General features: G+C 44.3%; 1 protein-coding gene across 1 annotated transcript; it reads right to left on the reverse strand.

Moving 5' to 3' along the window:
• Window positions 1-4,268: 4,268 nt before the first annotated feature.
• LOC132238800 (T-cell surface glycoprotein CD1a-like) lies at window positions 4,269-7,745 on the reverse strand. Its single transcript, XM_059704851.1, has 6 exons — window positions 7,706-7,745; window positions 6,769-6,927; window positions 6,143-6,409; window positions 5,426-5,704; window positions 4,937-5,215; window positions 4,269-4,345 (listed from the first exon to the last, which is right to left on the reverse strand). Exons 1-6 carry the CDS (start codon window positions 7,743-7,745, stop codon window positions 4,269-4,271), a joined length of 1,101 nt encoding a protein of 366 aa, XP_059560834.1.
• Between the last annotated feature and the right edge of the window lie 2,790 nt (window positions 7,746-10,535).

Below are 10,535 nucleotides of genomic sequence, written 5' to 3' on the forward strand. Positions count from 1 at the left end.
CCCAATGTACCAGACATATGTCATTTCAACATGTAGTCAATGTAAAACGTTATTCATGAGGTATTTTGCATTCATTTTACATAAAAGGTTGCCAGAATCCGCTGTGTATTTCACTCTGATGACACATCTCAATTCTGGTTGGCCACATTTCCAGTGTTCAGTATCCACATGGGGTTCATGACTTTTCTGGTGGACAGTGCAGATCTAGACCCTTCCAGGCAAGGCGTGGGGCTATCTCCATAGATCCCACACAGAGAGGGGGGCATTGCCATTTATTGAACATTTACTGTGTGCCAGGCACTGGGATTTATCTCGTTAAGTCCCAACAACAAGGCTGGGAGGTAGGGGGTGTTCAACCCATCTCATAGCTGAGACAACTGAGGCTCAGAGGGGTGAGTCACACAGTGGCTGGAACCAAGGCCCGCTGCCCCAGGGCTCTGCCAGAGTCTTCAGGGGGAGGCTTAGGCCAGGAGAGGACCAGAGAGGTGGCAGCTGGAGCTGGGCCTGTCTTCATGAGCCCACTCCCTCATGTAATCTTTATTCGTAATTATTACATTTGTCAGAGCTGTTCATGGGTAGTATGCACTGTTCATCAATAAAATCTGCCACCCAAAGGAGTGTCAATTAGACAATGTTTGACACTCCTTTCTTTTTGCACCCACTCCCAAGGCCAGTTTCTTCATTCTTTACCTCTCAGCTCAGGTGTGACTTCCTTTGGAAGGCTGCTTCTCCCCAAACACTCCCTCCTCCTTTGTGCACTGGTTGTCATTCCCTGTGCTCCTTGTAAGCCTTTTACAAGCCATTTTATCATCTCTCAGACCTTCTTGCAGGAGCTCTTTACCTGTTTTGTGCTGTGGACAGTTTTGGCAGCCTGGGAACGCTTATGATGCACCGGGCTCGCCAGGGAACTGACAGCAGCAAGGTGAATGGTGTCCTCCCAACGTTCTGAAATATAAATTTTGAATCATGTATCTAATCCGCTTTGGTCCATACCATTTGAAGCTTTTGACGTAGCTTGAATTTTTTATTCCTTATATGTGTCTGTTCTCTGCTTTTAAAAAATAATAATAAAGGAATTGATTTCCACTGTTCTGTGACTTAAATGCATTGGGTTGTCTGTTCCATATCTATGCTAAAACAACTTCACGAAATCCCAGCCTTTTACTGTCCTGACAAAAACAAGGTGAATTTCATTCCTAAAAGCAGCTCTGCTTTCTGCCTCGTCAGCATCCTCAAGTCAATTCTTCCCACGCCAGATCTTACCCTCAAGGGCTCTGGCCACAGCCTGACAGTCCCATGATCTGCCTTAACCACAGGTATCATCCTACCTTTCATCATCACTGTATCATAGTCCCAGAGATCCTGAATGACGGTGCATGGATTTCCTCCTTTGCTTTTATGACGTTGTTGTTTTGTGGACTTGGTCCGGGTTGGTAGTTTGCCAGGAGTGTAATCCATTGAATAGCAATCCGTAATCACAGAATCTTGCGACTGACATTTTCTTTATGTATGTAGTTGGCACTGAGATGTTACCTACAGGTTTTGCTAGTTGTCCATCCCACATTCCACACAGTGGGAAACAGGCAAAGAGAGCTTTGGGGCATAAGCAACAGGAGCCTTTGAAAATCCATCCAGTTTTGGATTTAGGTTCATCCTAATACAGTTACTGCCAGTGTCACGTGTCAGCAGTATTTCATGTCTGGGAATGTGGTAGTAAAATTAAGGAGCAGCTCTTTTAAAAAGTGAGTTCCAGCAAACTGTGTTGGTAACAAGCATCCTTCTGAGGTCTTCATATACTACCTTATGATGCGAAGACTTAATGTTCTTATACATATTAAAGGGAGAAAAAAATTAAATACTTGTTAAAGTATACAGTTTAGAGGGTTACTATGTCAGTTTATCCAGACATATCCCATCAAGGAAAACCTAGTGGTAGCAATACATCTTCTGAAAGGACTTCTTATACTCAAGCAACTTTAAAATATCAACTTTAAAATATCTAATGAAAAGCATGCCCTGTTAAAGTTAAAATGGAGATGTATTCAGGGAAGTTAGATACATCCAAACATAAGTCTGTCAGGTTAGTTGGTGAGTTCATTGAATTTTGGTATCTTTTTTGTTCGAAACTAATTTACCTGGAATTAGTACATGGGCCTTCTAAGTCAGTAACAGCCCAGTTTTCGAGATCTAAGTGTTCTATTTGGTTTACTGAGAACTTTGATTCTTTGCCTTTGACTTGACCATTTCCACACAGAGAACTGCTCTGTCAGCAGTACAGGAAAGGTAAAACTGAAGTCAGGTAAGTTAGTGTAAAAGGCAGGAACAGGAAGTTAAAGACAAGGTTAAAAAACACACATGCCTGTTTTTGGATGACTTGCGTTCTGTTGAATCCGGGTTCTTTTCTTTGCCTCACACTTAACTTTCTTGTGTCTCCGTCCCTACAAATTATGAGGGTATTTTACAGCTAGAATGCCACTTGGTAAAGTTTTTCCTTTTACTCTGTTGTGCATGTTGGTCTATTTCACATTTTTCTGTAGAGTTTCATATATCCTTAACCTAAAGTAATTTAAAATAGGAATGGGATAACTTTATTATTTACATAGTCTTTCAAATGGAACTTGTACTGTCTGGTTGTAAGGAGAATGTGAATTTGTAGGTAAATGAATTGTATGGCAACCAAGCATATCCCCTGGATTTGGGAGAGATAGAGCCTGAGATTTGAAGAAAAAAAAAAAGGTACAAATTACAAACAACTTTAACTGCCAGCGCCAAAGGGCTAATTTTATACGTAGGAGTTTTATCGCAGTCTAGAAAAAATACTAATCTTAGGTCCATTCCACTTTATTTAACGCTTAGTTCACAAGGGATTGATTTTTAAAATGGGTTTCAATATTATTTTCTAAAATTACATTCTATAATTTTTATTCTACATGAAACTGTAGAGTAAGTAAATTAGAATAACTTCAGTGGGAATGTAACTTAATTTTTTTAAAATTTTAAATAATTGTATTTCCATTGCAGTAAAAGAAATAGGTGGCATGTATATTTTGGCAAAAGTAGCCATTCTGTGGTTATTTACTCTATCAGTCTTAAGTTCTTATTTTACCCTTAAAGAATTTGTGGTAAAGACTTGTAAAAATTACTGGTTTTGATCATGACTGAGTCTGTTGCTTGTCATGTGTTTTATGAGCAGTTATGTTTTTAAAAATATCTGTTTTTATGTTTTGGTTAATATTGTGAGCATGGATGCCAACATTATTTTTGCTCTAGATTCTTCATGTTGTTTAAAATGTTTCTTACACGTATGACAAGCCAAATCCATCTTTCAGAAGGTGCTATTGCTACCTGTGGGATAACTGGCAAGAAAACAGGCTTTTTCTTTTCAATGGTTGGCTTTTACTCGAAGGAATTCAAAAATGGCAGAATTTGTAGCCTTGGGTATGTCCAAGATGAGGACTGGGTTGTCAAATTTTTCTTTGGTTAAAGGAAATAACAGGAAAATTGCCACTACTGCATTTACTGTACTATTCTAAACTTAAAAATCATTCCAATGGAGTGAACAGGACCAATGGAAGTGCTGAATTTCCTGTGTAATTTTGTGAATATTGCCTCAAATTTTCTTTTCATACACTTCGAGCCTGAATTTACTTATAAATAATACATTCTATTTCACACATTGATAGAAAAATGCATTTGTGTTAAGTAGCAGGATATATAATATTGTCACTTGTTACTTCCTTGCTTCCTCCTCTTTTGCTCTAGAACTTCAGGTACCTGATTTTAATGGCAAAAGCTAAGCAAACTTAACACAGACTTTTATTGAAAGCATATTACATACACTTATACACTTTGTAAATGATACGAATTTTAAAAAGACAGACTTTGCTCTCAAGTTAAAAATCAGAAGGTGAAAAGGGGCCTACATGACTACAACAACGGATAAAAAGTGAGAAGTAGATTCAGCAAAGTCCACTGAAAAGCGTGGTGGGAGTTCAGGCGCTGCTTCCACTTGTGAATCAGGGAAGGCCCCATAAAGAAGTGACATCTGAAATGGGCCTGAGATTCATCAATTTTTCAATATGTAGCGGTTGGTAGGATCTCATTTTATCCAGAGTTAAAATAAGAGTTTTATAATCTCAGACCCAGGTCAGAAAGCAAAATTACCTTTAGCTCATATTAATAACTAACCGTTAAACACACAAATAACAAAACATAAGCAACCAAAGTTGTACATGGAGAGCTGAGCGGACATTGTCGCCATGCTGCGTTTAAATATGTCTGGAATCCCAGGTCTGCTGGATCTCATTCCAAAGGCTGAAGAATGGCAGGAGGATCACAATGTGACCTGATAAGAACAGAGATGGAAGTTACTCTGCATGAGGTGGAGGTGAGAATTGAAGAGTAGAAGGAAAGGGACTGGGGAAAGAAGGACTAAGAGGAGAGAGAAGAAAGGTGGGAAGACAAGTAGGGAGAGGGTGAAGAAAGAACAGGAAAGATGGGCACAAAAAACTCACCAGCGCTTCCTAAGCCAAAATGCAAGAGCTGTCAGAAGCACCAGGGGCACCATCACTGCCAAGATGATCCAGCCCACGGAGCCTTGATGATGTTCTGTGGGTTTGGGTGCACACAAGGTGTCATTTCAATCCCACCTCCTGTTTACTGCATTTCCCTGGTGTAACTTTCTTATTTGAGTGTTTGCCTCACTAATCTTTGTTCTTGTTTGCTCTCTCCTCCCTCTTTAGAGATGAATCTTTCATCTAACTCTCAACATCTTCCTACTTCTGCAGGTCTCTCATTTTCAACTCTTTTATTTATTGATCTATTGTCATTCTTTTGGGTTTGGAGGCCATAAATCCCAAATTTTTCTTGGCTCTCCTGCTCTGCTTGTAGACCGTTATCCACTCCTATTCCCAGTGTGGGCCCCAGTGTTTCTTACCCAAGTAGAGGAGGATGTCCTGGCTTCCTAGGCTGCTATGTCTCACCCGGCAATACAGGCCAGATGTTTCAGTGGCTTCCACATCCAAGAGAGCCTGAAGGTACCATGTCCCATCAGCATTGGGCAAGATATCACTTTGTTGAGTGCCCTGTTGTACTTGTTCACCTTGCATCCACTTTACCCAAATTGGCTTTGGATGAAAGCCAGAGACATGGCAAACCAGCATCTGACGGCCAGGACCAGGATTGGGGCCAGTGGACAGCCAGGCCTCTGGTTTCACTGCAGAGAACAGGAGCGATACTGAGATCAGGACTCTAACACAGACTTGGAGGTTCATATCTTCACATCAGTTTAGAAGGACACATCTGTGACATGCTGGGAATTCATCACGCATGATACTTCTCCCTCTTGACTCCTTATCCTCAATTTAAAGGGAAGGTTGGAAGGTATAATTTTAGAAAATTCTTTGAGGAAGGATATGGGACTGACCTTCTCTCTGGAGATCTGCCTTCCCTGCCTCAGGGATACTCAAGAGGAATCGTGGGCAGGTGTCACTGAGAATCCTCTGTACTACGTTCTTGACGACCAGGTACTGATTGAATCGTCTGCACATATCCTGAGCTCTTGTTCCACCCTTTGGAGATGGCAACCATGAATTGTTCTGGAAGTGCAGGAGCTCTGATCCTTGATAAGCAAATCCATAGAAGTCTACTATGGCTCCCCCAGGGTGCATCTCACAGCCCATTCTTATCTGAATCTCAAAGGGATCTAGGAAAGATGGATGATAAATTAGAGGAAAGAGGGAATAAAAAGATGAAATTATTGGAATAAAAAAAAGAAATAGAAGAAGTATGGGGGCTTTGAGATAATGGAAGAAACTTTGGTTTGATCAGAAGTTCAGAAAAAGTATAATTGGTGGTAGTTGAAAGAAGAGGAAAAATGACCTTTTTTTTGGAAAATGAAGTGAGCAAATTGTTGAAAGAATGTGACATAAATGGTGAGAGCAATAGAATAAGGAAGCACATAGTGTGAGAGTTGTGATTATAATAACCCAGGGTGAATGTAGTGCAATAGGTTAAAATAAATTTACAGACAGAGAATGCTGAAGAAATTGAATGTGGGGAAAATTGGAATTAGGTACTCATTGAGACACACACACCCCTCATCCAGCACATTGCACCTCCCCATTTTGGGAAGTGAACTTACATTTAAACTTCCATTCACTGGCATGTCTGTGAAGTTCGTGCGGCATTTCAATGGAGAAAGCACGGAAGAATTCTTCCAGTTCTTTTATCTCTTCCTTGCCCAAGTTGCCCTTGGACCAAGGGTGCAGGAAAATAATTCTGCCAGAGTTGGTGTCCCAGCCATGTGTCTGCAAGTCACCCAACCAAGCAGAGTACCGAATTTTCACCCAGGAATGGTTGTGGAAGGAAGAGCTGTGGATCATTTTGAAGGAGATCTCCTCCTGGAAGGCTGAGGCAAAAGAACACAAAGAATGAGGAGAAGAAAGGCATTCGGAAGGAGAGAGAATGAAGGAAGGTGCCAGGAAGGAAACACTCAGAATGTGGAGGTAAGGGAAGCCATGGCTACCCCCGCAGACATTCAGCTTCCCAGGAACCCAGGCTTTACAAACAACCTTCAGAAGGGCACAGGGTCCCCGAATACGGGATACTGAGAACTACGCTGACATTCTCCTCTCCAGGTATGTTCTGGGGACACTGCACCACACAAGAACGCAGACACACACACACACACACACACACACACACACACACACACACACACACACACATCCCTTTTGTACCCAACAGGGCAGTTGCCAGAGTTCTTACCATCTTCATTGTTACCAGCTGTGAGGAGAACAGCTAACAATGGAATTTGCAGAAACAGCATTTCCTTTACAGATGTTATTTCTTTCTCTGGAAAGTCTGTCTTCAGCTTCTGTTTTAGATAAATATACTCCACAATACCTCTATTCTGACTTCCTTCTTCTACCAACAAACCACCACCACCAAAAAAAAAAAGAAAAAGTGCTACTTCCCTAAACTCTAGGCACTGATTCAGCCTCTCATTTCCCCTCCACTTCTGACTTTCAACTTCTCCCCTTGCTACCAGCCTTCATTCTGTTCATCTTTCTCTAATTCAGCCTCTATGGACTAAGTCTTATGTGCTATTGAAAAGTCAGTTTACCTCTGGGGACATTTTCTTCTCATTCAGACAATGAAAGCATAAAACCAATTGGCTTTCCAATTCCCACCTGATGTTCTGTTGTCCCTGCTCTTCCCTGTCACTCTATCCTTCTCTTGCCAAATTTAAATTTTCTTCAAATACACTCTTCTTCTATCTGAGCCCCACCCCACCACATTCATATCTCTGACATCTCATTGGTTTTTTTCAATTTGATTTTCAGAATCTCTCTATTGCCCTGTGTAACAGTATAAACTACTACTCCATTATCCTTAGGGAAGAACCAGTAGCCATCACAGAGACCACAGGAACCTGGAAACATGAAGAAAAATCTCCTCTGACTTGCATTGATATATACCCAAATGAATGCTTACCCAAATGTCACTCAGCACCTGCCTGGATATAGGCACCTTGCAATACTTGTGAGTATCTAGTGGTCTACAGGCAATCACTTTATTCAAGGAGCTTTTATTCTACTTAAGAAGCAAACACATAAACTAAGGACTATACTCCTTGGTGTGTGGGGTTTTATTATAATATTAGTAACATATCGCACGATATCGCACGCAGTAGGCCACCCACCGCTTCCACACAGGAACAGCAGTGCCGGGAGCCGGTCCATGCTTGCTGTTTCAAGGGACATGGCATATATGGCATACTGTTCTTTATATGTTTGCTCACCTTCTTGGCGCTGTGTTTTGACCAAGGTCACCTCTCCGAGAAAGGTTGAATCCCCAGGTAGGGATTTTCCCCTGAAGTTAGGGAGGGAATAAAACCTCTTAACTAAGTGCCAGGCGGGTAATTAATCATTTTAACTATGAATAATCATGCTTAAGCTACATAATCTTTACTCCCTGGAATAGAGATAAGAAACACCCTAACCTTTGTAATAGAGATTGATAGGATTGAATCAACTGGTATAAATACAGATGTAACCAGACAGAGAGACAGAACTTCAGACACAGAACTTAGAACACAGAGCTTAGAAGACAGAATTCAGAAGACAGAACCTACGCGGAACCTGGAGATGGAGGAGCTTCGATGGAGAGAACATGGCAAGGGATCCTGGACTGAACCTGACTGCAGAGGTTGGCAAGAGAGCCTGACTAGAACCTCTCTGGAGACCAGAACTTGGCTGGAGATCCTGGCTAGGCTGCTGATCAACTGAACACTGTCTCCGTGTCCTTCCTTCTTCGCCGACTCCGTCTACACCTTTGGGAACCCCTGGACCCGCTGGGGTTGGACCCCGGCATCTGGCGCCCGAACAGGGACCCCTAGGTAAGCGCCCTGCACTCGGGACGGATCGGACTCCACCGTAGGAAGAGGGTGGATAGTCTTCGCCGACTCCGTCCACACCTTTGGGAACCCCTGGAACAGGATTCCCTTAGATGTAACAAGACAGAAAGAGACAGAACTCAGAATCTAGAGACAGAAGACAGAATTCAGAAGACAGCAAGAGAACAGAAACTGGCGTCAGAACCTAGAGACAGAACCTAGCAAGAGAACATGGACACAGAGCCTCTCTGGAGATCAAGACCAGAACTTGGCTGGAGATCCTGGCTAGGCTGCTGATCAACTGAACGCTGTCTCCGTGTCATTCCTTCTTCGCCGACTCCGTCCACACCTTTGGGGACCCCTGGACCCGCTGGGGTTGGACCCCGGCACAGCAGCTCGCTGCTAAGAGCCACGCTGCTTCCACGGGAGCCACGTGGCTTAAGTGGGAGGCGGAAGCGAGTGGCCTGCACCCATGGGAGCTGGGAGGAAGCTCTGCTGCCTCCGTGGGAGCTGAGACAGACCCGCACTGCTTCTGCTGCCGGTGGGCCTGCCATCTCCTCTCCAGGCCTGCGCTCGGCCACGGAGGCTGCGGGCTAGCCCCCCTGTCACTGTCTGTGTCCGCTCTGGCTCTGGGGGACCTGCCCGAGCTGGGGTGCAGCAGCTTGCCAGCTCCTATCTCTGTCTCCATCTCTGCTCCGGGTCTCCCCTGCATGCGCAATCTCCTCCTGTCTGGTCGTGAGCTGTTATGGCATCCTGGTCTAATTTGCATATTTCCTCTTTATATAGATAGACTAGAGGCCCGGTGCACAAAATTCGTGCACTGGGGGGTGGGGTTCCCTCAGCCCAGCCTGCCCCTCTCACAGTCCGGTAGCCCTCAGTGGATGTCCTACTGATGGCCACAGTCTGGCAGCAGAGGCTCGGAGCAGGCTTCCCGTGTGTGTGTGTATGTGTGTGTGTGTGTGTGTGTGTGTGTGTGTGTGTCCCCACTGGGGGTCTGCCCCCAGCCACATTGGAGGCTCAGAGCAGGCACTGTGTGTGCGTGTGTGTGTGTGTGTGTGTGTGTGTGTGTATGTGTCTGCTGGGGGCCTGCCCGCAGCCACACCATGGAGGCTTGGAACAGGAGCCCCTCTGTGTTGATCTCTCAGGCTCCTCGCCTCCACTGCATGTTGTACTCTCCCTTGAGCTATGGCCAGGATGGGGGTGCTGCTTGCAAGTTGGGCTTTCCTGCTCCCGGATTGCCATGGCAACCTGGGAGCAGGCCCAGCTGGGAGCTGCCTGCAGGCCAGGCTTTCCTGCTCCGTTTCAAGCCCAGCTTGGGGCTGCTCACAGGCCAGGCTTGCTTTCCTGCTCCTGGATCACCATGGCGACCGGGGAGCAGGGAAAGTTTGGGGCTGCCTGCAGGCTAGGCTTGCTTTCCCGCTCCCGGATCCTCATGGCGACCAGGAGAAGGCGCAGCTGGGGGCTGCCTGCAGACTGGGCTTGCTTTCTGCTCCCGGATCAGGCCCAGCTGGGAGCTGCCCTCAGGCCAGGCTTGCTTTCCTGCTCTCGGATCACCATGGCAAATGGGGAGCAGGCAAAGTTTGGGGCTGCCCGCAGGCCAGGCTTGCTTTCCTGCTCCCAGATCAGGTGCAGCTGGGGGCTGCCTACAGGCCGCACTTTTCTACTTACCGATGGCCGGCAAGAAGATGGCCCGTCCAAAAGCCAAAGAGAGAGGCCTCAGGAGAAACAAACCTGCTGACACCTTGATCTTAAGCTCTGTCCTCTAAAACTCTAAGAAATACATTTTTGTGTTTGAATCACTCAGTCTGTAAGTAGTTATGGCAACCCTAGCAAATTAACACATCTGGTGTTGGCAAAGTTTTCTTCTAGATGATTAGTCATTAAGCAAAGTAGGAACAAGTATGTAACAGGCATTGCAGGATAATAATTAAATATTTAGGCAGCATTTTCAGAACATATTAGGCAAATATCAAAAACATCTTAAAATAGTTTTTGTAGAGAAATCTCTTAAAAAGAAATTTGAGTAAACATATAACAAAGAGTTTCTTTACCTACTTTCCATATGATAATAAGAGCCTTGGCAAAATAAATTAGAAAAAGAAAGAAAATATTACATGCAATCTACCAAAAGATGACC

Source organism: Myotis daubentonii, chromosome 7 (genome assembly GCF_963259705.1).
Source record: "Myotis daubentonii chromosome 7, mMyoDau2.1, whole genome shotgun sequence".
Classification (NCBI taxonomy): Eukaryota; Metazoa; Chordata; class Mammalia; order Chiroptera; family Vespertilionidae; genus Myotis; species Myotis daubentonii.

Excerpts from the sequence above, each read along its gene's own strand:
- LOC132238800 (XM_059704851.1), bottom strand. The coding sequence starts at position 7,745 with ATGGACCGGCTCCCGGCACTGCTGTTCCTGTGTGGAAGCG. Across the intron at positions 6,928-7,705 it reads GCTGTTCCTGTGTGGAAGCG|AAGAAGGAAGTCAGAATAGA; the intron begins GTGGGTGGCCTA and ends GTTTGTTGGTAG. Across the intron at positions 6,410-6,768 it reads AGCTGGTAACAATGAAGATG|CCTTCCAGGAGGAGATCTCC; the intron begins GTAAGAACTCTG and ends CTTTTGCCTCAG.